Here is a 27,977-nt window from a genome sequence, read left to right as displayed (position 1 = left end):
CTGTTAAAGAGATTCACCCTCTCTATTTGTCCTGTTTATCATTGTCATCTAAAGTAAAAGAAAAACCCACATTTTGGGTTAAAACCAGAACAGTAATAGAGGGGAAATCTTCCAGTAGAGATACTAGTTCTGGTGACATCCCGTAATTCCCTCACTTTTGGGGGGATTTCCTCTCGCTTTATGTTTTGGCTGTGAGACAGGAAGGGAGGGGAAATCTCCCCAATGGGACACAGATGGCAAAAAAAATACTGACAGCAGTTAACCCTCCATTAAAGGTTCCTAAAAGCGCTTAGATCCAGGAATAAAATCTCAGGAATGCCAAAGTTTTAAAAACGAGCAATATCTTGTGCACACCAATAATTGTTAGACAGTTGTTTTTTTATTGAAAAGATAAAAAGGATGTGGGATATAAGGAATGGGAGTGGTCTTGGATGTATCTGATCACAGTAATGGTGTGGGCTGTGAGACCAGGTGATGCCCTCTATCTGACATGGTTGGGCACATGAAGCCAGGCCTGGAGGGGCTGGTGTCAAGCTGTAGCCTGTGGGAGCAGCTGCCCGTGCTCAGCCACTAGTGATGATGGCAGAAGCTTCTGATAGAACGCTCTGGTCACGGCCGTTGGGAAGTTAGCTGGAAGTGATGGAAATGATGGTTCCGTCACACTGACGACATGTTTCGTGCTCCTGCGCCTTGTCAAGTCAGGTGACTTGACCAAACTTGACCAAAAATAATCTATATTGCAGCTTGCTATTCATTTGACTTAGCCGCATTAGATTTCGTTTTTTGGGCTTTTCTTCCCCTCTGTATTTACCTGGTGATCTGGCCAGTAACACACCTCCTGTATTAGAGAGCCCCCACTCTGGACATATAAACACAGGGGGCACCTTTGGACTGCAGCATTGTCAGTTTGGGGGAGGGGAGTGTACCAACAGATACACCAAATTGGAGCCAAACTCCAGCTAATACGGTATAAGCTGTTACAGCCAAAAAAAATTTTTTTCCTTTTGGGCTAAAGGTTTTACTTATTGGCTATTAATTTTCAACTTCCTTTAACAGATTAAGCTGTTCAACAAAAGTGGTAGTTGGAGGTTTGAGGCAAACCATTTACCACTGACAGAGGAGCTTACAAAGAACAGCATATATTCATTTATGTAAAATCTTTATCCCCAAAGGAAAACGGTATTGCTGTAATTGCTTAAAAAGTGGCTGAAGTATGGCTTTAATTTGTTAGTTAAGTCCATCTGAAAAACACTAGTGCATCTAACGCTACCCTCCCCTAGGTTGACAATGTTGCTGCTCAAGGGTGGCTCCATTGCTCCTCCAAAGAGTGGAACCACCCTAAGACAGGACGTGTGTTACTGGCTGGTTTACCAGATAAAAATAAAGGAATAAAGACAAAAAATAAAAGAAAACAAATGCAGCCACCATTTAAGAATTTGTAAGCTGCAGTATATTACATTTTTGTTTTAGGGTTTATTCTTTAACCACTTGCTTACTGGGCACTTAAACCCCCCTCAGTCCCAGACCAATTTTCAGCTTTCAGCGCTGATGCACTTTGAGTGACAATTGCGCGGGCATACAACACTGTACCCAAATGAAATTTTTATCATTTTTTTCCCACAAATAGAGCTTTCTTTTGGTGGTATTTAGTTACAGCTCGGAGTTTTATTTTTTGCTAAACAAACAAAAAAAGATGCAAAAAAAAAAAAAAAAAAATCATGTTTTAATAGTTTGTTATAAAATTTTGCAAACGGGTCATTTTTCTCCTTCATTGAAGTGCGCTGATTAGGCGGCACTGATAGGCTGCATTGGTGGGCACTGATGGGCTGCATTGGTGGGCACTGATGGGCTGCATTGGTGGGCACTGATAGGCTGCACTGGTGGGCACTGATAGGCATAGTTAAGGCGGCACTAATAGGCACAGATAAGGCGGCACCGATGGGCACAGATAAGGCGGCACTGATGGGCAAAGATGGGCACAGATAAGATGGCACGGATGGGTGGCACGGATAAGTGGCACGGATGGGTGGCACGGATGGGCACTGATAGGTACCACAGATAGATGGGACTGATGGGCACTGATAGGTGGCACTGATAGGTGGCTCTGATAGGTGGCACTGCTGGGCACTGATGGGCGGCACTGCTGGGCACTGATGGGCGGCACTGCTGGGCACTGATGGGCGGCACTGGGGTGCAGCACCTGAGGCAGATTTTGGGTGGCACTGTGGGTGGCACTGCTGGGTGGCACTGTGGGTGGCACTGTGGGCACTGCTGGGTGGCACTGTGGGCACTGCTGGGTGGCACTGTGGGCACTATGGGCACTGCTGGGTGGCACTGACAGGGGGGCACTTACTTTATTCAGGATGGCACTGCGGGTGGCAGGTGGGCACTGGCAGGGGGCAGGTGTCCTTTTATATTGCTGGCCGTGATCGGGACTGATGTCCCGAACACGGCCGCCGGCGATCGGCTTTTTTTTTTTCTCCTCGCGCTGTCAGCGCGAGGAGGAATACTAGCCGATTACCGGCTCCGTTTTATCACATGATCAGCTGTCATTGGCTGACAGCTGATCACGTGATAAGGGGTCGGGATCGACCCCTTACACGGATCGGTGATCAGGCGAGTCTCACGGACTCGCCGATCACAGAGCGCGCCGCGCGCGCCCCTCAGGGGGCGCGCAGGCCGCTCGTAACCAGGACTACGTCAATAGACGTAGTCCCGGAAATGTGGGTCCGCGCTATTGCCGTCATTTTGCAATAGCGCGGATCCCAAGTGGTTAATGTTATTTTGTACAGCACTCATTTTATAGATTATAAAGATTTTGGAAAAAAAACAATAGCAGCTCAAATCAAGACAAACGTTATCAAAAACAAAATTAAATTGCACGAAAAATATGCCAAAAAACATTATTTCCTTTTAAACGTTTGAAAATTTTTCGAAGTAACCTCATACATTAGTTCGAAAAAGGGTAATCTAATTTCAGCATTACATTTTTGAAAGTGAAAGTTGAGATATTTATTATCATGTGAAATACACCGAATTGTTTTATTGTTTTCAACTGCCATATAATAAAGCTTTATTGATTTGGAACTGGAATTCCATATTTCTACATAAGCACCTCATATTTTTGTGCCTTCTCCATAGATGACTGCTGCTTGCAACGGTATTAACTAATAAAATAATTTCAATTGATAGTCAGTTCCTGTTTCATCCCAACCATCAATGCATTCTTGCATTAATGTCAACCTCCTCTATCATATTATGCTTAATCTTATACAGAACAAGATCCATCTTGCTGTAATAAGAATCAGTAATGCAGTGAGTTGCGGGTTTTATATGGAATAAATGCACCTCATCAACAGAAACCGTTATTAGTATATTAAAATACAGAATATACGTAGGGCATCCCCGCAAAACATCTTGGATGCTTTATTGTATTCTCTAAATGTGTTGTTATATATTAATATTTGTAAAACTGAATAAAACCTTAAATTAAAAAACGGTATCTATCTCTCGAAATTCTGTATGGAACCTTCCAGTCAGCAATAATATGTAACATTAAAACTGATAATTGAACATTAATTAAAAAAGACATTAATTAAAACATTGCTACATTAAAATTTGAAATTAACAATTCGTTAATGATATGAATGTGCAGATGATGCATTAAATTATCTTTAAAAAAGCTGTCTTGCTGATGAAATTAGAAAGCCTTTTCATGGTTTATCACTGTCATGATTCTATTTATTCCTCCTCACTTACAAGACTGATTTTGGCCTCTCTGTTTTCAAATCAAAGTTGCTCATGCCTGACATTTTCATTTTGTCCTAGTTCGCTATACAACTGTAAAATATTCAGATATTCAGCTCATTACAAACAAGACTTGAAGTAGATCTCATAATTTCAATTCTGTTTTTGTCTATCCGATAAGATGATGACTTACTATAACATAGTTGAATTTCTCTGGTTGTCTTAAAACTTTTAATGCTAGCATCTCTAATGCGATTACAGATAGCCAATTTGCAGTTTGTGACAGAAATGGATCTTATTTGACGTTGCCTCACAAGTTTTTCTTTAAAGACAACATGTCAATATCAACAATGTGTTGCAATCAGTGCCTGCGGCACTAATTACACACTATAGAAGTTTACATGTCAGCCCTAATACAGTCATTTATGCGGCATATGCATAGAAGCACTGTAGGTATATAGTGTTTTGTCAGTGGGTAGCACCTGCTGATTATGCAATATTGATGTAAACAGTACGGTATGGCTTGTACAATATATCTATAAATGTTTATGCAGGATCTTGCTGCTAGCACGATCCTATGTAAAACCATTCATCTATGTCCATAAACCCTTAAAATATACAATGGAAATGAAGTCTACACACGCCCCTGTTAAAATGTCAGGTTTCTGTGATGAAAAAAAATGAGACAAAGATAAATAATTTCAGAACTTTTTCCCACTTTTATTGTAACCTCTAAACTGTATAGCTCAATTGAAAAACAAACTGAAATCTTTTAGGGAGGGAAAGTAAAAAAAATAAAAAAATAATGTGGCTGCATAAGTGGGTACACCCTCTTATATTAACCACTTAAGCCCCGGACCAATTGTCAGCCTAAAGACCAGAGATCTTTTTACAATTTCGCACTGCACTGCTTTAACTGGTAATTGCGCGGTCATGCAATGTTGTACCCAAACGAAATTTGCGTCCTTTTCTTCCCACAAATAGAGATTTCTTTTGATGGTATTTGATTGCCTCTGCGATTTTTTATTTTTTACAATATAAATGGAAAAAGACTGAAAATTTTTCTAAAAAGTTTTCTAATTTTTGTTATAAGAAAAATCGAATAAACTCAATTGTAGTCCTACATTTAGGCCAAAATGTATTCAGCCACATGTCTTTAGCAAAACAATGTCAAGAAGCGTATATATTTATTGGTTTGGGCAAAAGTTATAGCTTCTACAAACTAGAGTACATTTTCTGGAATTTACACAGCTTTTAATTTATGACTGCCTATCTCATTTCCTGAGGTGCTAAAATGGCAGGGCAGTACAACCCCCCCCCAAATAACCCCATTTTGGAAAGTAGACACCCCAAGAAAATTGCCGAGGGGCATGTTGAACCCATTGAATATTTTTTTTTTGTGATTGAATAATGACAAAAAAAAAAGTTTACAAAAAGTTGTCGCTAAATGATATATTGCTCACACATGCCATAGTTATATGTGGAATTGCACCCCAAAATATATTCTGCTGCTTCTGAGTACGGGAATACCACATGTGTGGGACTTTTTGGGAGTCTAGCCATGTACGACACCCTGAAAACCAATCACTGCCTTCAGGATTTCTAAGGGTACAAATTTTTGATTTCACTCCTCACTACCTATCACAGTTTCGAAGGCCATAAAATGCCAAAATAGCACAAAACCCCCCCAAATGACCCCAATTTGGAAAGTAGACACCCCAAGCTATTTACTGAGAGGCATGTGGAGTCCATGGTATATTTTATATTTTGCCACAAGTTGCAGGAATATTACAAACTTTTTTTTTTTTGCACAAAGTTGTCACTAAATGATATATTGCTCACACATGCTATGGGCATATGTGAAATTACACCCCAAAATAAATTCTGCTTTTTCTGCTGAGTACGGAGATACCACATGTGGGGGACTTTTTGGGAGCCTAGCCGCATATGGGACCCCGAAAACCAAAACTGTTAGCGATCGCAGGGATCAGGCCTGACTCTGCGAACGCTGCAGTTATGTGTTTAGTGTTTTGTAAGTGACAGTGATCGATCGATACTGCACTTGGGTGGGCTGGGCGGAGGGGCAAAACGCAGGTGCTAGCAGGTATCTGGGCTGATCCCGCTAACAATGTGTTTTTTTGGAACCCTAAACTGCTGGGGACGCTAGTATAGATCTGATCAGATATTGATTTGTTCAGATACTATACCACTACGGGAGGTGTATGCTTTGCGCGTGGGTGTTAGTGGTACTGCCACTAACATAGCGCTACCTGGGGCGACGCAGACCCTATCTGACCCTAAAACCTAATTGATATCACCCGCCGGGTGATCAGGGGGTTAAACCTTTATTGGGTAATTAATGGTGGGTGCCTTGATGCTATAAAAAGAAAACTAACCAGCGTCACCCGTAACACTTATACGGTGATCACTGGTGAAAGAGTTAACTAGGGGCAACCAGGGGGTTAAAATCTTTATTAGGTAGTATATGGGGGTCCCTGACGCTATATAAAAACCTGACGGGGAACCCAAATAACTAACTGGCTAACCAGCGTCACCAGTGACACTTATACAGTGATCGCTGGTGAAAGGGTTAACTCTAGGGGCAATTAGGGGGTTAAAATCTTTATTAGGTAGTATATGGGGGTACCTAACACTATAAAAAGCTGGCGGTGAACCTAAAAAATAACTAGCTACCTAGCGGCACCAGTGACACTAATGCAGCGATCAGAAAAACGATTGCTTAGTGACACTGGCAAAAGGGGGTAAAAGGGTTACCTGGGGGGGCAATCAAGGGGTTAAACCTTTATTAGGGGGGGTAGGGGGCTACCCTGGACCTAACACTAACTGCCCTGACACCTTTTACTGTCACAACTGACACTAAATGCAGTGATCAGTAAATAAATAGTCATTGCAATCAGTGACACTGTGACTGGAGGGGGGGGGGGGGTGATCAGGGGGTGACTGGAGTGATTTGTGTGCCAATGTGTACCTACATGTCAGTGTAGTGTTGGTGCACTTACTAGGATGTCTTCTCTCCTCGCCGTCCGGTCAAAAAGACCGCCCCGAGGACAGTGACATCACTTCCTCCTGCCTGTGTTTACACTACACAGGTAGGGGAAGCTTCTCATTCTCCAGGAGCGATCGAGAGGGGATGGCCAGAAACCAACGGCCATCCCCTCATCCCGGATCGCTCCTGAAGCGCAACGGACTGCCGCAGCCAGCGGGAGGGGGTCCGATCGGACCCCCTACCCGCTGGAAGGCAGGTATATACGGGTACGTGCTTGTGGCTGTCCGTGCCATTGTGCCGACGTATAATTACATATGGCGGTCCTAAAGTGGTTAAATAGGAGTCAGTACACACCTGTCATCATTTCAAGTGCCTCTGATTAACCCCAAATAAAGTTCAAATGTTCTAGTAGGTCTTTTTTGACATTTTCTTAGTGACATCCTACAGCAAAAGCCATGGTCCGCAGAGAGCTTCCAAAGCATCAGAGGGATCTCATTGTTAAAAGGTATCAGTTAGGAGAAGGGTACAAAATAATTTCCAAGACATTAGAAATACCATGGAACATAGTGAAGACAGTCATCATCAAGTGGAGAAAATATGGAACAACATTGACATTACCAAAAACTGGTTAAGGAGGCTGCTATGAGGCCTACAGAAACATTAAAGGAGCTACAGGAATATCTGGCAAGTACTAGCTATCTGGTACATGTGACGACAATCTCCCATATTCTTTATATGTCTGATCTATAGGGTAGAGTGGCAAGATGGAAGCCTTTTCTTATGAAGAAAAACATCCAAGCCCGGTGTGGAGAGGCGACCCCAGGTAACGGTGTGTATTGGCACCTTCAGCCTGGTTTTTGTAAAGACAGGCATGATTTTCACACCTGTGGGCTGAGTTTATATTCCCCTCAGGAAGAGAGCTTAGGGCTCACACTTGGGATCAGCTTCACCCTGCAGGCAGGTGGCCTGGTGTAGGGGTCGTGAGGACTTTCAGGTAGAGACAGCTCCACAAAAGAGAGACAGGTGGTCTCTAGGAGTCTGAGCGTGTATGTCTGCAGGAGGCAGATGTGGCCCGCGACCAAGCAGCATGCAGCTGAGCAAGTAAGCTCCAGGAGGGAATTTGACTAAGTAAGAGTGAGTGAGCCAGGAGGCTGAAAATTTTCTGTTATACAATGATGGTGGAACCCCCTGCAAGGGAAGACTTTCTGTGAAGTTTGTTTCCTTTAAATAAAATTGGGCTGCCACGCCCTTAAAAAATACAGTCTCTTGACACCCATGGTTTCCAGCATGTGAGGATCTGGACCAGCACCATCCGTGCCCGCAATCTCCACCAACTGTAACGATCTTGGATGATTATGCTCAAGTGGTGTATGCGTTTTCAGGAACCCCGGTCAGTCCAGACTGTATTTTTTAAGGGAGTGGCAGCCCAATTTTATTTAAATTAAACAAACTTCACAGAAAGTCTTCCCTCGCAGGGGGTTCCACCATCATTGTATAACAGAAAAACGTCAGCCTCCTGGCTCACTCACTCTTAGTCCAACTCGCCTCAATAAGACCCCATATCTCACCTCTAGGCTGGGAAGAATAAAAAAAAAAAAAAAAAAAACGATCCTGGCTTCCCTGCCAAATCGGCGCCGTTAATTTGAATACCGAGGCCGGGCGTGACGTCATAACATCGCGCCCAACCTCCGAACGATCATAGAGACTCCGGGGACGATCTGGTCTGCCGGAAATCTCTATGGTAACTGGTGGGGGCCGGCGAATCCTGTGACCGACTCACCGATGGAAGCGGTGAACAGCCGCTATGAACGTTCTTATGGTGCAGGGAATCGCCGGCTGAAAACGCCGATATCTGAATGATGTCTGTGGCCTCAGGCATCATTCAAATATAACCACCGAAAGCCCATGACGCCAATAGACGTAGTATGGGTGCCAAGTGGTTAAGTCTCCCAAAAGCATGTGGGAAAATATGGTCTGAAGCCAAAGTTGAACTTTTTGGCAAGTATTCCAAAAGATGTTTGGTGCAAATACATTGCGCATCACCAAAACAATATCATACCCACGGGGAAGCATGGTGGTGGCAACGTCATGCTTTGGGGCTGTTTTTCCTCAGCTGGAACAGGGGCCTTAGTCAAGGTAGAGGGAATTATGAACAGTTCCAAATACCAGTCAATATTGGCACAAAACCTTCAGGCTTCTGCTAGAAAGCTGAACATGAAAAGAAACTTTATATTTCAGCATGACAACGACCCAAAGAATACATCTAAATCAACAAAGAAATGGCTTCACCAGAAGATTAAAGTTTTGGGATGGGGGCGTGGTCAAACTGGCGACACGTGTGATGGGAGCTCCGCTTCTACCTGATTATTTTATCCATTAATAAGGGATTTATACTTAATTATCCACTGCCAGCACTACCCGGTGGTCTACGGGTATGAGAAGGGGCAAATTCAGTTCTGGACAGAAGAGTTACTCCGCTCCTAAGGCGTCTCCACAGCAGAGGAAACAGACCCATCCCAGCAGGACGCACATGGCGACCAAAACTCCATCATCAGATCCTGCAATGGTAGAGGAGGATCGCTTCCAGTCTCTAATGCAGACCATCTCTGGCTGCAAAACGAATCTATCGGCCTAGAATGATTTGTTGCAGACTGACTTTGGGCTGATGTGGAGGGACATGGACAAATTCCGGGACCAGATGGGGGAGGCCGAGCAGCGTGTGAGTGACTCTGAGGACTCCATTAGGGATGACCATGCTTCTCTCCACAATCTTTAGGTGAGAATGAAGGCTCTCAAGTCTCGGGCGGAAGATACTGAAAACAGGAGCTGCCAGAACAACTTGTGGGTGGTGGGCCTTTCTGGAGGGAACCGAGGTCCAAGACCCGTGGTCTTCACGGAACACATTTTTCTAACCCTCCTATCCAGGGCAGCATTCTCCCCACACTATGCGGTTGAGAGGGCCTATAGGATGCCTCCTGTGCGGGACTAGCCAGGAGCCCCCCCACTCACTTTTATCTTCCACATACTAAACTTTCGGGCCGTGATCTGGTGCAGCATGAGGTGCGAAAAGTGGCTGAGCTCCGCTATGAGAATGCAAAGATTCTGCATCATTCAGTTGACACCCAGAGGCTCCACAGAACCTTTGATCACGTTAAAGCTCAACTCTGCACCAAAGGCTTGAAGTACAGCATATTGTTTTCTGCTCACCTGCGAGTAGTGGATGGTGAGTCCACCCGCTATATCACTTCTCCTGAGGAAGCTTCCCAATGGCTGGTTACCCTACCCAGAGCCTGGTAACTGTACCTTAGTACTTCTACTCTATTGCCACCACGTTTACCAGCAAGTCTTCCTTCCTCTCCCCTGGCCATATTTGGAGGTGGCTTCCCGCCACTGGGTGCATTATGATGTCCATGAGGCCTGCTGACCCCCACCCACTCCATGGTGGCTACCCTTGGCTTAGTAACTTGCGGGATGTTAACTCAGTGCTTTGAGTCTGTGCCCCTATATTGCTGCCAGTTATGATCCTAGCTCCCCTTGCTGTTGGGGCTTCCCTTAGAAGTGACACTGTATTGTTTCCCGGCGCCTCCCCCTTTAGGGATATGAGGTTGCATGGCCCATTCTCTTGGACTGTTTAACTTCTTTAACCATGTATGTGGCATTCTGTGACTGCATTACCTGCTTTACTGTGCCGCCTGGTACCATTGCTGCCTATCAAGATTACCAACTGTCCTCATGGTGGTGATCTCTTTGGTACTTGCTTTTTTGTAACAAATGGATCTACTGCTCCCGATCATTGGCCCTCTTGGGCCCTACAGGACCTCCCTACTGATATTGCAGCAACTCAGAGGACTTCACCCAACCAGGGGAAGAGGTAGCTATACAGGGAGACTTCTTCTGGAGATATGCCGATTCTGGTAATACGTTGTTAGTTAAAAATCAAGTGTGTGCCCTTATCCTTTGCTAAGTGTTTTTTTTTCCCCCTTACCGGAACCACTGGACCTGTGCATAAACACTAGGTCATACAGGCGTGTATAAATGGAACCTCGATGAATCCCCGCGGGTCTGTCCACTACTGGAGGGGCTGTAGGTCCTCAGGCCAATAAAGGAGTGGTCTGCACCATCAAGGAGGTTCCAGTCTTCTTCTCCAAGGATCCAGATAAAATGGCAAAAGAGGGAAACTCCAGCCAATAGTTTAGCGGTATGTAAAGCCAAACTCGTGAAAGGGATCATATATGAAACGAAAAAAGAAAAATGGCTTCCCATAGTGTAGGTTGAAAAAATATAAAGATAGCTGTTTATTGGCATAAAACCAGTGTATACAATAAATAAAAACGTGATCACGTATTAAAAAAAGGCAATACAGGGAACATGACAACCTTGCCCTACACGTTACGTCAAATAGGACTTCAACAGATGTCCCTGTTGAAGTCCTATGGGACGAAACGCGTAAGGCGAGGTTGTCATAATCCCTTTATTGCCTTTTTTTAATACGTGATCATGTTTTTATTTATGAATTTTTTTATTGCATATGCTGGTTTTATGCCATACGTCATTCATCGAGGTTCCTTTTATCCACGCCTGTATGACCTAGTGTTTATGCACAGGTCCAGTGGTTCCGGTAAGAGTACCCATTTTTTTTACCTACCTTGATGTCACTGATGTGAAATGTCTCTGGGATCACTTCTCGGTTCATACATTGTGTGAAATATTACATCTGAGTTTCACGTAGACTCCAAGGACTAATTTATTTGCTTGAGATTTGGACTTTATCTGTTCTCCTTTTTTCTAGTGCCAGACACTTCACATTCTTTGAATTACTTTTTAGCGCTACATTGTAGTCTTTTATTTGTATATGAATTTTGTCACATTCATGTGTAGTCGCTTATTTTCACTTGTCTTTGGTTAGCACAATATTTTTCCTTTTATTTTTTTTCCCTTGTTTTTTTCCCTTTTTCTTTCCCCCTTTTTTTTCTCTGGCAACTGCATAGATCCCTGCTACTCCCCGTTTTATCTTACTATTACTCAGGTTTTAAGGCGGCTGCCTGAGGTCTGAACTGATCAAATAGACCTTCCTCCATGTTCAGTGGTTGCTGCCTTTTTTTCCTGGAGTGTTTGGGATTTGTTAACGTATGGTTATGGGATTAGGCACTCCGAGTTCCCCAACGGACGTGTGGGTTGGGGGGATTTGTGCTATGGGAATCTTGTTATTTTTTTTATTTTAATTTGTGTTCATTGCAGTGGTCTTCTCTGGTGGTCTAGCCTATTCATTGCCTGGCTTAAAGAATGGGTGTCTAATGATTTCACTACAGATGTTTATGTGATGAGTGATGCATGCCTCTCTCTGGGTCCATTACGTCTCTGTTCCCTTGGCAAATATACTTTGATATTCCCTCTATGGCCCCTATAAGAGTTCTCTCTTGGAATGTCTGGGGACTTAATGACAAGGTGAAGCGCTCCCTAGTTATGGCCTACATTAAAAAATATGCCCCCATGTGTGCATACTGCAAGAAACCCACCTGGTAGGGAGTAAAGTTCTTGGATCAAAAGTTGGTTGGGGCATTACTATAATCCCACATACTCTGGATATGCCCAGGGAGTTAGCGTCTTAATTCATAAATCACTATTCATTGATACAGTTGAAGTGGTGGTCCTTGGTGTGTGTGTATGTATATATATATATATGTGTGTGTATTGTGGCAGCACGCAGGTAAAGTCACCTGGTTGTATCCAGGATCGGAAATATGTGTGCCCTAGATTCAGGCTTTATGCAGACTTGTACAACTAGAGGGGAAGAGTTAATGAGCCCAGCTGAAGTAAGTGGGCTCATTAAGACCTCTACAAAAAACCCCAGCATGCTTAGGGAGATGCTCCATCCTGGAACCAGTTTTGTGTTGTATAGACTGGGGAGTGTGACACCTGTTCTGTGCGGTGAGTTAATGCCTGTGTGGCAAACCTCTACAACAGAGACAGGGACTGGTGCAGCACAAGGCTGCACTCAGTTGTTAGACAGGGAATCTAAGTGTGTAATTAGAGGTCAAGCTGACCAGGATTTATTTTCATGTTTTATTTTTGTTTGGCTGTTATATGTTTCACTGCATGTAGCATAAATAAACCGCATCTTTTGTTTTTTTGCACCTACAACGCTGTCTGCTGTGCCTGATTTTGTGTTGTGAACCCATCCAGGGGGTCACACACTCCCGCTGCCGAGCTAACCCCTCACAGTTGGTGGAGAATTTTGGCAGTTTTTTTTTTTTTTTTTTTTTTTTTTTTTAAGTCCAGCATGGAAGAGATACTGAGACAGCTGGCTCTAGCAAATGCAAATCAGCAGCAAACAAATGCGAGTTTACAAAAGAGCCTTGCAGCTCAACAACAGAGCCTTGCAGCCCAGCAGCAGGCAAATGCAAATCAGCAGCAGACAAATGCAACTTTGCAGCAGAGTCTGGAAGCTCAGCAGAAAGCTCACCTGCAGAGTCTGGAAGCTCAGCAACAAGCCCAGCAGCAATCTGAAGCCCGCTTCATAGACCTGTTGCAGAAGCAAGAGCAGCGTTTTCAACAGCAAATAGAGACATTAATACAGCAACGTCCGCAGACCAACGAGGCAAGTGGTTACAATAATACCGCATCCTTTGGTGTGAGCCGTTTACTGACAAAAATGACTGGAGAGGATGATCCGGAGGTGTTTTTGACCACATTTGAAAGGACTGCTGAAAGGGAAAAGTGGCCTAAGGAGCAGTGGGCTGGACTGGTGGCCCCTCTGTTAACTGGGGAATCGCAGAAAGCTTATTATGACCTAGAGCCTGACCAAGCAAAAGACTATGTGGTGCTAAAAACAGAAATATTGGCACGGCTGGGTGTTACCCTGGCCGTCCGGGCTCAGCGTGTGCATAATTGGACTTTTCAGGTTGGAAAACCACCCAGGTCTCAAATGTATGATCTCATTCACCTGAGCAGGAAGTGGCTGCAGCCAGAGATTTTGACCGCACCAAACATTGTGGAACGTGTTGTTATGGATCGTTTCCTGAGAGCTCTTCCTACTGCCATCCAAAAATGGGTAAGCCATGGAGATCCAGAAAATGCAGATAAACTTGTGGATCTGGTTGAGAGGTACTTGGCTACAGAGAACCTGACCACCTCTTCCAGGGACTCACGGACTTTCCACCCTAAGACCAGATCATTCCCAGTGGCGGGTAAGATGACTCCAAGGGGTGAGGGTGGAGAGAGTGAGAGAGTGGGAGTTCTACCTAAGGTCTGGCGGGAGCAGCCCGGGAAGCCCAGGCTGCAAGAGGCAGCGAAAAAGATTATTTGCTACCGCTGCCGCCAAGAGGGACATATTGCAGCCAATTGCCCAGTTGTGGATGAGCCTATGCAATGTGACTTTATAAGGGAGAGACGTCAGTCGCTGTTTGCGACAGTTGCATGCACTGCCATTCGGGGACCTGAGAAACATTTATGTAAAATGTGTATTAATGGTAGAAATGTTGATGTGTTGCTGGATTCAGGTAGCCTGGTAACATTGATAAAAGCTGAATTAGTTACTACAAAGTTCTCTGGGAAGAACAAGGTGGCTGTTATTTGTGTGCATGGGGACACCCGAGAGTATCCTGTAACTTCAGTGTTTTTTGAGACCCCCAAAGGTAACCTCTCTCATCAGGTGGGGTTAGTGTCTCACTTACCACATGATGCTATTGTGGGAAGGGATTTTCCAAAATTCTGGGAACTCTGAGATTGTCCTGAGCCCCCCACTGGTGCCCTTATAGACCAGGAAGATGACCAGAATTCCTCTGGGAGTGGTGAGGACTCTCCTGAATTTCCCTTGTCGGTATTGGCGGGGGAAACTTGAGAAACTGGGGAGGAGCCAACATCCTCAGATGAAAACATGCCGTCTGTGAAGTTTTCGGATCTTGAGGTTCACAGGGAAAATTTTGCGACAGAACAGTTAAAAGACCCCACCCTAATAAAGGCATGGGAAAATGTGGTGAAAATGGCGAGTTAGTGAACCCAGATAAGACTTGCACTTATCCTTACTTCACTATGGAAAGGGACCTGCTGTATCGAGTGGCTCAAAGGGCAGAAGAAACCATTGAGCAACTTGTAGTGCCCAAACCTTACAGGAAGTTGGTGTTAGAATTGGCCCATGGGCACATTCTGGGAGGTCATCTGGGGACCGAGAAAACCAGAGAGAGGGTACTGCAGAGATTCTATTGGCCTGGGGTCATGAAGGAAACAGAAAATTATTGTTCCTCCTGCCCTGTGTGTCAGAAGTCGGCACCTATGCCACATTTCCGTAACCCACTGGTACCTCTTCCTATCATTGAGGTCCCCTTTGAGAGGATCGCAATGGATTTGGTAGGTCCGATAATGAAGTCTGCTAGGGGGCATCAGTACATTTTGGTTATATTGGATTATGCCACCCGTTATCCGGAAGCAATTCCTCTTCGAAATACCTTGGCCAAAACCATAGCCAAAGAGCTATCTCTTGTTTTTAGCCGCGTGGGTATTTGTAAGGAACTGCTTACGGACCAAGGTACACCCTTTATGTCCAGGGTTATGAAAGAACTATGCAAGTTGTACAAAGTGACACAATTGCGTACATCTGTGTATCACCCCCAAACAGATGGGTTGGTTGAAAGATTCAACAAAACCCTAAAACAAATGTTAAAGAAGGTGGTGGATAGAGATGGAAAGAATTGGGACTGTCTAATACCCTATCTGATGTTTGCCATTAGGGAGGTACCCCAATCCTCTACGGGTTTCTCACCCTTCGAGTTGCTCTATGGGAGACACCCAAGAGGGCTGCTGGATATCGCCAAGGAAACTTGGGAAAATTAGAGTTCTCCTCACAGGAGTGTGATTGAGCATGTCGCCCTGATGCAAGATAGAATTGCACAGGTAATGCCAATTGTAAAGGAACATTTAACCCAAGCGCAGTTAGCACAGCAGAGAGTGTACAACCGTGGGGCCAAGACCCGTACTTTTTCCCCGGGGGATAGGGTCTTGGTGCTAGTCCCTACGGTTGAAAGCAAATTTCTGGCCAAATGGCAAGGTCCATACGAAGTAATTGAAAAAATTAGTGAGGTGAACTACAGGGTTAGACAGCCAGGAAGGCGAAAGCCGGAGCAGATCTATCACGTCAATCTGCTGAAAGCCTGGAGGGATAGGGAATCCCTAGTCGCAGAGACTTTGTCACAAGCACAGCCTGATTGCTTAGTTCCTGAGGTTGGAATAGCAGACACCTTATCGAAAGCCCAACAACAGGAGGTTAAAGAGTTTGTACTTCGTAACAAAGAGATTTTCTCTGAGCTGCCGGGACAAACATCTGGCGTAGAGCATGACATTATCACCCCGCCAGGAGAAAGGGTAAAACTAAAACCTTATAGAATACCAGAGGCCCGACGGGAGGCAATACGTGGGGAGGTTCAAAGGATGCTGGAATTAGGTGTGATAGAGGAGTCCCAGAGTGACTGGTCCAGTCCTATCGTACTAGTGCCCAAACCTGATGGGAGTTGGCGGTTTTGTAACGATTTTAGACAATTGAATAAAGTTAAAAAATTTGACACCTACCCCATGCCGCGTATAGATGAGTTGATTGACCGGCTGGGAACAGCCCGATATATGACAACTCTTGATCTCACCAAAGGGTATTGGCAAATTCCCCTGGCCGAGTCGGCCAAGGAGAAAACTGCGTTTGTAACCCCAGATGGGGCATTCCAATATAAGAGAATGCCGTTTGGGTTACAGAATGCACCGGCAACATTCCAGCGGAAAATGGATAAGATTCTGAGGCCCCATCAGAAATATGCTGCAGCTTACCTGGATGATGTGATTATCCATAGCACAGACTGGGTCCCACATTTGCCAAAAGTACAAGCAGTCCTAGACTCTATCCGGGAAGCTGGGTTTACGGCCAATCCAAAGAAGTGTACCATTGGACAAGAGGAGGCCAAATATCTTGGGTACACTATTGGGAGGGGGGTGATAAAACCCCAAGTCAATAAAGTCGAGGCCATACAGAGTTGGCCACGTCCCAACAGCAAGAAACAGGTAAGAGCCTTTCTGGGAATCGCTGGCTATTATCGACGATTCATTCCCCATTTTGCTTCTCAGGCTGTGCCCCTCACCAACCTGACAAAAGGGAAAGAGTCGGTCATGGTTAAATGGTCCCCAGAGGCTGAAGAAGCATTTCAGTCCTTAAAAACAGCCTTATGTAGCCAGCCAGTGTTGTACTCACCAGACTTCTCTAAGGACTTCGTTGTACAAACTGATGCAGCAGACGTTGGGTTAGGAGCAGTGTTATCCCAGGTCTGGAACGGCAAAGAGCACCCAGTCATTTACCTCAGCAGGAAGTTGAAGTCCCATGAGGTAAATTACGCCACGATTGAGAAGGAATGTTTAGCAGTGAAGTGGGCTCTAGATTCCCTTCGGTACTATCTGCTAGGTAGGCACTTTGACCTGGCGACTGTTCACGCTCCTTTAAAGTGAATGGCTCAAAACAAGGAGACCAATAGAAGGGTAAATAGGTGGTTCCTGGCCCTACAGGAATTTAACTTTACAGTTAAGCATCGCCCTGGTGTTAAAATGGGGAATGTGGATGCTTTGTCTCGGATACATGCGTGTCTGACTGCTTGTGTTACAACCCCAAGGTTCAAACAAGAGGGGGGGGTATGTGGCAGCACGCAGGTAAAGTCACCTGGTTGTATCCAGGATGGGAAATATGTGTGCCCTAGATTCAGGCTTTATGCAGACTTGTACAACTAGAGGGGAAGAGTTAATGAGCCCAGCTGAAGTAAGTGGGCTCATTAAGACCTCTACAAAAAACCCCAGCATGCTTAGGGAGATGCTCCATTCTGGAACCAGTTTTGTGTTGTATAGACTGGGGAGTGTGACACCTGTTCTGTGCGGTGAGTTAACGCCTGTGTGGCAAACCTCTACAACAGAGACAGGGACTGGTGCAGCACAAGGCTGCACTCAGTTGTTAGACAGGGAATCTAAGTGTGTAATTAGAGGTCAAGCTGACCAGGATTTATTTTCATGTTTTATTTTTGTTTGGCTGTTATATGTTTCACTGCATGTAGCATAAGTAAACCGCATCTTTTGTTTTTTTGCACCTACAACGCTGTCTGCTGTGCCTGATTTTGTGTTGTGAACCCATCCAGGGGGTCACACTAACCCGCTGCCGAGCTAACCCCTCACAGTATATATATATGTATATATATGTGTATATATATATATATATGTATATGTATATATATGTGTGTATATGTATATATATGTATATATATGTGTGTATATGTATATATATATATATATATATATGTATATATATATGTATATATATATATATATATATATATATATATATATATATATATATATACTGCCACCTGCTACGATTTCTCTCCTAAAATATCTGACTCTTTGCCTCTCTGTATATCCTACTAATAATCTTATTATTGCTGGCAATTTCAATATGGCTCCGAAGCCGTCTCTGGATAAGCTGTCTCCAGGGTCTGGTGCAGACTCCCCTCTGTCGCAGTGGGCGTCTCTATGCTGCCTGACAGATGTCTGGCAGTGGGGGCATCCAACAGATAGGGTCTATACCTGTCATTCTACATCCTACTGTGCTATGTCAAGAATATATTTGGCTTATGTCAGTGGTGGGTTGCTCTACTGGGTCCGTAAGATTACTATACTCCCAAGGGGCATATCAGACTACGCTCTTCTGCTCTGTAGCTTACAGACCAATATACCGCCATCGGAGAGACTGTGGCGACTGTCCTGCTACTGGATCTCAGGTGCCACAATAGAGGTTGAGATCTCCAGATACATAACTGAATTCTGGTTGACAAACACCAGGTCTACTTCCCTAGACGATGTATGGGATGCCTTTAAGGCCTATATTAGGGGATGCTACCAGTCCTCCATCTCTCGAGCCTGACAAAATGCTGCTATCACCATTGAAGAGGCTGAGGCTAAATCACAAACTTTTGAATCCCAATATGTCCTATCCAAAACCTGATCACTTACCTTGATATGCAAGTCACTTACTGGAAAGTGATGCTTCTCCAGGTGGCAAAAGCTAAGAAACAACAACTGATGCAATCGCAGCGCATTTTTGAGCAGGGGAGAAAACTAGACGGCTCTTGGCCTGGCTGACTAGAGAGCAACAACCAATAGCCTCCATTGCTCATATACGTGATGCCAACAGTGTCTCTGTGGCTGACCCATGGGCATCAATGCCCATTTTGGTTCCTACTACAGTGGACTATATTCCTCTAAAGTCAACTACCCTGGGGAGGAATTAGACTCCTTCCTTGACCAGATCGCTTTTCCCACTGTTACCGCTATGGCTCGTGAACGTCTTGACAGTACAATTAATCTGGAAGAAGTTCAACAAGTTCTGGGTGAACTGCAGGCACGGAAGACTCCGGGAGTGGATGGCATCCCTCTGGAATTTTACAAACAATATGGAGAGCAGCTGACACCTAAACTGCATGAGATGATAGTCAAGACTTTAAAAGAAGAGACTCTCCTGGCTTCTATTTCTGATGCGATCATAGTGGTCATACCTAAACTGGGTAAGAATCCAGAGCTGTAAACTTCCTATTGTCCTATTTCCCTGCTCAGTGCTGCTGCTAAGATTCTTACTAAGATCCTAGCTAGGAGGCTTAATTAGGTTAACCTCACCCTGGTATATGAAGATCAAACCGGATTTATGCTGGACGAGGGCACGGATATAAATCTCCGGAGGTTGTACACAGTCTTGGGCTTTAAAGACTATCTCACCCAATCAGATGCAGTGGCCTCCCTAGATACTGAAAAAGCATTTGATTTGGTAGAATGGAATTGCCTGTGGGAGGTCCTGCTTCCCTTTGGCTTCAGCCCCAAATTTATCTCATGGGTGAAGGCCCTGTATAAGTCCCCATGGGCTAAATTATGCCCTGGCTCGATCTTCTCATCACCCTTCTGTCTCCATTGGGGTACTAGGCAAGCATTTTATAATATTGGAGGTTAACGGTATCGAACGCATGTTGGGTCTGTCAGACCATCTCAAACCTCTATCACCTCTCTACTCCATATTCACCGGACTAGATACCTCTAAAGTTTCCCGGCTGTTTTCGTTGGGCAGGCGGATATACCTATGCTTGTCGATGATGATTGGGAAGAGGGTATCCAGCAATACCTCCCCCTCATGATTTCTGCGAGAGATAGGTTAACCCAAGTTTATACACCAGGCATGCTACTCCCCGGAGCGGTTATCAGAATCTACCCTGACAGGAGTTCAGTCTGCCCTAAATGCACCTAGGAGGTGGGCTCCTTATTTAATGTTGTCTGGTCCTGTCAGCAACTGCAAGTTATTTGGAGAGGGGTGGTTAACAACATCAACTCCATAGGTAAATTACGAGTCCCATGTAATCCAATACCATTATAATAATAATAATAATAATACATTTGATTTATAATGCACTTTACATCAAAAAGATCTCAAAGTGCTACAAGTTAAAATGAACAATTATACTGATAAAACAAACCTCTAAAACAAACAAAAAACTTTGCTAAAAAGAAATGTCTTAAGGCCTTTTTTAAAACATTCAGTAGATTGAGGAGCCCTAAGGATGTCGGGGAATTCCACAGGCGTGGGTCAGCTGCACCAGACCATTACTACTGGGTACACACTGGAGGCCCCCCCAGTCCAAAAAACTCTTCCTATTCTATGTAGCTTTTTATGCCAGGAAAGCGTTCCTCCTAAAATGTAACAAGATAAGATATGGGCAGTGTGGATTCGTGAGTGGCAGCTGACTCTGGAGTAGGGTTTGGAGATGAGATGTGCAATGCTGATAGACTCATACCCAAAAAGACTGATAAAAATACCCAGTAAAATCAAAAGGTGCTTCAACAATGTATTAATTTAAGGGTGTGTACACTTATGCAACCATATTATTTAATCTTTTTTATTTTTACTTCCCTCCACCTAATATATTTCAATTTTGTTGTTCAACTGAGTTGTACACTTTATAGGTGGCATTAAAGGTGGAAAAAGTTCTGAAATTATTTATTTTCGTCTCATTTTTTTACTTAACAGAAACCTGAAATTTTACCAGGGTTGTGTGGACTTTTATATCAACTGTATGTCTGTACAAAATAACCAAAAATAAAAATGTTTCATTACATCTCTGTAATACAGTAATATGTGCACATTCACATTTCACGTGTACATTTGTCTTTAAAAATGCTGCAAGTACAGAAAAATATCTGTTGGTCCTGCCAGAAATCAGTCAAACTCCTGACTTCTAGTATTGTAGTGACAACGCTGCCACTAATATAGTAGCATTTAACACACAGTCGGTGAAGATCACTTTGAATAAAATGAAACGTTCATTTTGGCTTTCATTGCCAGAAATGTCAGTTATGTTTTTAAATATGTGATAAATATGTATAATGCTGTAAAAGGTGCTTAACTTGGGCTAAACTTTATGTGATCTTTATGTCTCTCTGGATATTTTTTATCCTCCCAATTTGAAACCTTAAATGCGCTTTCAAGTAAATACTGTGTGTGCTGCAGAAGCAAATGCAAATTTACTGCTTAACTCATTTGATATTCAGCTCAGAAAACAAATCCATGCGTCCTTCAGTAAGTGCTCCCCTCTGAGAATAATGTCATTTTTTAATCATGACAGCTACAGTCTTCATTAGGATAGACTAAAGCCTATAATTGCCCCTGAATGAAGCTGTGTACAATGGGCTCAGTCCACAGACATTTGCATATACTATGTCAGCCTAACTTTAAAACACCTCTAACAAATTTCTCTTGTTTTATATTAATTAGTTTGTGTCTCTCATGATTTTACATTACCGTTTTAATTACATTTGGCCATGTTTCAGGTTATAATAAATTACTTTATGCTGCAGTGACCCTAGGAGAAGATTTAAAACATTCTTTAAAATGAACTCTCATTACTATCCTAAAAATCAAGTAAAGGCAACTTTAAAAACTTTTTGAAACAACAATCTAACAAAATTTTTTTTTTTTACCCTTCCCAGCAGGCTTTTATTTAACTGAAGTAATTTTCCTTTTGTATACCTCGCAAGCCTCTCCTGGAGACCATTGTTAGTAGGTGCAGAGGCATTTGTTTCCCTTTTACTGCCTTCATGCCTCCACTTGAGGATCCAAAAGCATTCCCTGAGATCTCGTGAAATCTCTGTGTCCTGACACGATCTTCCTGAAAGTCAATGGTATCATAGCCTTCCAAAGAGGCATATGTGAGGCCAGGGCTATGTCACCAGTTCCTCACTAAACTAGGAAGTGGGATCCAAATATATGTAAGCAAAGCAGTAACTGTTTTAGTTAATAATGACTTTTATGTTTTTGAATCTAAAAACAGATTAAATTATTAAAAATAGGGAGGAAAGACACTCCCTTTAGAATTTTATTAGTACAAAAAAATTAAAACTAGACCAGAGACTGGACTAGAAATTCATACTATAAAAGAAACAAAATTACTTAAACAGCACCCCCACATTGTACCATGCACTTGTATGATAAATTGTTCATTTATAACATGGGGTAATAAATCACCTCAATAGAAATCGTGTCCACTTCTAGTTATAAAGATTATTCTTCAACGTCTATTAGAGTGTAAGCTCTTCTGAGCAGGGCCCTCTTAATCCTCTTGTATTTTATTGTATTGTAACTGTATTGTCTCCTTTTATATTGTAAAGCGCTGCGTAAATTGTTGACACTATATAAATCCTGAATAATAATAATAATGTGTTTTGCAGGGTTCAATGCCTACTTCCTCAGGAGGAAGGTAGGTGGACGAGCTGCCCACTGATTTTTCCTAATCAGATAAAAAGAAAGAGAAAAAAAATAATAGCCCAATAAAATCAAACAAATCTTAGGCCGCGTACACACGGGCGGACTGTTCGCCCAACCTTGTCCGCTGAACAGTGTTTGGGCGGACAGTCCGCCCGTGTGTGGGCTTTCAGCGGACAGTTTCAGCGGACAGTTGGACGGACAAAGTCTTTCGGAAATTCCGAAAAACTGTCCGCTGAAACTGTGTTTGAGCGAACAGTCCGCCCGTGTGTAGGCTACTTTCGAAATGAGCAAACTGTTCCCGCTCGGAAAGTCCGCCCATTTCGAGCGCGTGTACAGGTAGGCGGGGCCCGCGAGGGAGACGTCGCGGGCTCCGCCGACTGGAATGGGCTTAAAGGGGAACCCCAACGCCGAAAAAAATCGGCGTGGGGGTTCCCCCAAAGTCCACACCAGACCCTTGTCCGAGCACGCTACCCGGCCGGCCAGGAAAGGGGGGCGAGCGAGCGCGCCCCCCCTCCTGAGCCGTACCAGGCCGCGTGCCCTCAACATGGGGGGGTGCCTTGGGGTAGGGGGGGCCGCGCGGCCCCCCCACCCCAAAGCACCTTGTCCCCATGTTGATGAGGACAAGGGCCTCTTCCCGACAACCCTGGCCGTTGGTTGTCGGGGTCTGCGGGCGGGGGGCTTATCGGAATCCGGGAGCCCCCTTTAAGAAGGGGGCCCCCGGATACCGGCCCCCCACCCTATGTGAATGAGTATGGGGTACAATGTACCCCTACCCATTCACCTGTGAAATAAAGTACAAAAAAAAACACAACACAGGGAAAAATTTTTTTATTGCACAGCTCCGGGGGTCTTCCGTCTTCGGGGGTCTTCTCGCCGGACTCCTCCGCTATCTGTGTGTAGCTCTTTTACTAGCGGAGGAGTCCGGCTTTCTTCCTCCCCGCCGCCGGCCTCTTCTCCCGACTTCGGGGGTCTTGTCCCCCTCTTCGGTTCTTCTGCCGGGCCACCGCGCCTTCTTGTAGCTATTTTGCAGGCGGTGGCCCGGTCTTCTGTCGCCGCTGCCTTCCGTTCTTCTGTCGCCGCCTTCGGTTCTTCTGCCGGGCCACCGCGCCTTCTTGTAGCTCTTTTACAGGCGGTGGCCCGGTCTTCTGTCGCCGCTGTCGTTGCCGCCGCCTTCCGTTCTTGTTCTTCTTCTTGTTCTTCTTCTTCTTCTCCTGGAGATGTTGACTCGACGAGCTCTCCGGCCGGAATGCCAGGGACACGCTCCGCTGCCACTTATATAGTGACAATGGGGCGGTGTCACATGGTATATGTCACATGGGTTGGTCACATGGTGACCCCGCCCCCTTACGATGTCATAGTCCCCATGTGACATCAACCCATGTGACCAACCCATGTGACATATACCATGTGACACCGCCCCATTGTCACTATATAAGTGACCGCACAGCGCGGCTCTGGCATTCCGGCCGGAGAGCTCGTCGAGTCAACATCTCCAGGAGAAGAAGAAGAAGAATAAGAACAAGAAGAAGAACAAGAACGGAAGGCGGCGGCGACGACAGCGGCGACAGAAGACCGGGCCACCGCCTGTAAAAGAGCTACAAGAAGGCGCGGTGGCCCGGCAGAAGAACCGAAGAGGGGGACAAGACCCCCGAAGTCGGGAGAAGAGGCCGGCGGCGGGGAGGAAGAAAGCCGGACTCCTCCGCTAGTAAAAGAGCTACACACAGATAGCGGAGGAGTCCGGCGAGAAGACCCCCGAAGACGGAAGACCCCCGGAGCTGTGCAATAAAATATTTTTTCCCTGTGTTGTGTTTTTTTTGTACTTTATTTCACAGGTGAATGGGTAGGGGTACATTGTACCCCATACTCATTCACATAGGGTGGGGGGCCGGTATCCGGGGGCCCCCTTCTTAAAGGGGGCTCCCGGATTCCGATAAGCCCCCCGCCCGCAGACCCCGACAACCAACGGCCAGGGTTGTCGGGAAGAGGCCCTTGTCCTCATCAACATGGGGACAAGGTGCTTTGGGGTGGGGGGGCCGCGCGGCCCCCCCTTCCCCAAGGCACCCCCCCATGTTGAGGGCACGCGGCCTGGTACGGCTCAGGAGGGGGGGCGCGCTCGCTCGCCCCCCTTTCCTGGCCGGCCGGGTAGCGTGCTCGGACAAGGGTCTGGTGTGGACTTTGGGGGAACCCCCACGCCGATTTTTTTCGGCGTTGGGGTTCCCCTTTAAGCCCATTCCAGGCGGCAGGGCCCGCGACGTCTCCTTCGCGGGCCCCGCCTACCTGTACACGCGCTCGAAATGGGCGGATTTGCCTCCTCCTTACGTGGGCGAGTCCGTTCATTTCAAAAGTTGAGCGAACTGTTTGGCAAACAGTTCGCTGAAACAGTCCGCTCGTGTGTGGGCAAGTCCGCTCATGCAAATTTTGAGCGGACTGTTTGCCGAAACTGTTTGACGAACAAGGTTGGGCAAACAGTCCGCGCGTGTGTACGCGGCCTTATTCATTTGCTATTCTAACACCTGGGTGGGCTCCGAGCGCAATGCTCTGTGTCCGGGGCCCACCTTATTTTGAAGCCTATTAGAGCCTCTGCCTCTAATCGGGTGCTTAAAAAAAATACCCTGGGGATGGACGCATAAAAATGGGGAGGGGGCGCCTGTGCACCCTTAATAGATAGGCCACCTCTGGTTTCCAAAGAAATTTTAGCTGGGGAATTGGCAACTGAGCTGCTTTAAATTAATTTGTTATGCTATAAATGAATACTTTTATTTTAGAGAGAGAAGGCCAAAACTATGGGTTAATTGGTCAGTCTTTTTTGTTTTACAGTCCTGCCATTTCATGTACTGTATGTCAAGAATTGATAGCTTGCTTACAGGAAGAGAAAGAGGGATATGACCTAATTAATGTGGTTTAGAGCAGTGTGCTAATCGTGGATGAATCACAAGAATCGCTGAATAAAATTGTAAATATTTTGACAGGTAAAATAAAATGAATTGTAACTTTATTTCGAGAAGTAATTGTTAAAACAAATGATACACTTTTGAAGTTTATTTATCGTTAAACAGTTTTATTTAGCTTTATATACTTTGTGTGAGGACAGAATCAGGGATGAGAGGCCTCCTGAATTCTGACAGTTGCTGTCCCGTGATTTGCAAAACCCCATCCACGTAACACATGGGATTTATTTACTAAAGCTGGAGAGTGCAAAATCAGGCTCAATTCTGCAAAGAAAACAATCAGCTTGTTCGGTTAAGCTTTAGTAATAAAACCTGGAAGCTCATTGGTTTCTATGCAGAAGGGAGCCTGATTATGCACTCTCCAGCTTTAATTAATAAGCCCCACGCTATTTACTTAGTATGCAAATCATCAGTAAAGTGAAATAAAGGATAGGAAGGTTCAATTTTGCTTGAGGCTAGGTTCACACTAGCTCACTGCATCCCAGTTGCGTGTGCAGTAATTACATCAATTTCCACACCTGCATTGCGCTGTTTTTGTGAGGCGTACATTCTGAATGGGAGACCATGCGGCTGCATTTTTAAAAAGGCGCATGCACCTTTTTACTGAAGTTCACTCGGCACAGCGGCTGCCGTGCCCGAGCAAACACGGGCTGCACTACTGTGAACCGAGCCATAAGGCTTTCAGCAGATCAGCCTCTACAAAGTCGGCAGTGCCTAAAAATGGAGAGCAAGGGAGCATGTGCAGAGCAGGGTATTGCTGTATTTTAAAGAGTATGGACACTTTTTAATGAGCAATAGTTCAGCCTATGGACAGTATAGCACCACATCCCTGGATTATATTGTGTAATTGGGGATTATGATATTTTTTAGGTGCATGTTCAATAAATCCATAAAGATTTCATAAAATATATTAATAAGTATTATTATTAACCATTAAAAAGTTAAGTACTCCATAAAAGCAACATTACAATAGACTCATACATTACATTTTTGGTCTTTTTTTTATTTATAGCGCAAAAAAATAAATAACCCAGTGGTGATCAAATACCACCAAAAGAAAGCTCTATTTGTGTGAACAAAGTTATGCGAGTTAAAGCAGCGCCAAAAATGGCCTGGTTATGAAGGGAGTAAAATCTTCCAGGACTGAAGTGGTTAAAGTGGCCATGCACTATGCAGTCTGATTGTACAGTCTGTTTTAAATGTACTATAGGTGCTGTGCATCTGGAAAGTATTCACAGCGCTTCACTTTTTCCACATTTTGGTATGTTACAGCCTTATTCCAAAATGGATTCAATTCATTTTTTTCTCAAATCTCTACAAATACTCCATAATGACAACGTATGTAATTGGAAGACAAACCATTTCAATCAATTCCCTTAGTATCAAGGCAGGCTCTTGCACTACATAGTTGATCTAAAGGAGATTGTACAGATTGTATAGTTTATGGTCAGCCCAGAGAAATATCTGACAATAGTGTGCTGTTTTGTATGCATTGAGCAAATTTGTGAACATAGAAACAGCTTCATGTTGTTTGCCCGTTTAACTGGAAGTGACATATTTTCCTTGCTTCATTAAGGGCAGGAATTGTAATTGTTCCATGCTGTTCTAGCAACCACAAAATTAATAAGTGCTGTTGTAAGCCAGAGGAGAGGAGGGGCTTTCTCAGCTAAGCACATGCTTCTGCCTGCATGCCTGAGGTAAGGGCAGATGGATTCCAGGAAGTAAATGCTGCATGAATTATCTGCCCTTACTCAATATAGCTGCAGCTTTAAATGCTGGGAGAGGGATGTTTTTCAAAGTGATTTAAAAAAATAAATAAAGCATGAAGACGTAGATGGATGGGTGAGCTTGCTTTGAACATTACAAATTAATTAAATAGCGTTTTCAGTTTGTGTTGTTAAGATTAGGTTTAGTTCTGCTTTAATACTGCAAAAGAGAATGTGTGGGGGGGGGGGGGGCTCACTGGGGATGAGAGTAGAAAAGTGCAGAATGTGGTGCAGGAGCCTGAAAGTGTAAAGGTGAATCTTCTACTGCCGACAGGAAAAAAAAGGTGTTCTCCAACAAAGGACAGCAGGGAGGGGAGAGAGGAAGTGTAGGGTGAAGTTCACAGATTTAGGTAGAGTAGGCCCACTGGGCGTTAAGGATCCTCCAATGCTGATGGGTCCCTGCACATTTATAATACCCTTTGATCCAGAAAGGTGCAGAACAGAACAAGCATAATTATAAACAAGCTTTCATAACAAAACTGCCTGTTAGTGAGCATTTTCATTGTTTCATGTGTGAATTCTGTACAGTAATTTACTCTTGTTTTCCCCCCTAGAACCTTCTTGTGACTGGTGCTGTTGATTGCAGTCTAAAAGGATGGGATATAAGGACAATAAGGCAGCCCGTCTTTGAACTACATGGTCATAATTATGCTATTAGACGAGTCAAAGTAAGTTTGCATACTGACAACTACTTG

The 27,977-nt window shown here is 44.5% G+C and overlaps 1 protein-coding gene across 1 annotated transcript in view; it reads left to right on the top strand.

Annotated features, from left to right (window-relative positions):
• Nucleotides 1-27,977, top strand: part of PEX7 (peroxisomal biogenesis factor 7) — a 367,801-nt gene that overhangs the window by 149,566 nt on the left and 190,258 nt on the right. The window contains exon 7 of the mRNA XM_077486784.1: nt 27,837-27,950. Coding sequence (XP_077342910.1) covers nt 27,837-27,950 — 114 coding nt within the window. The remainder of the gene's footprint in view (nt 1-27,836; nt 27,951-27,977) is intronic.

Source organism: Lithobates pipiens, unplaced genomic scaffold, assembly GCF_037356315.1.
Source record: "Lithobates pipiens isolate NorthernLeopardFrog02 unplaced genomic scaffold, aLitPip1_a1.2 Scaffold_18, whole genome shotgun sequence".
Classification (NCBI taxonomy): Eukaryota; Metazoa; Chordata; class Amphibia; order Anura; family Ranidae; genus Lithobates; species Lithobates pipiens.
Note: the sequence above shows the minus strand (reverse complement) of the source record. Positions and strands in the feature narration are given on the sequence as shown.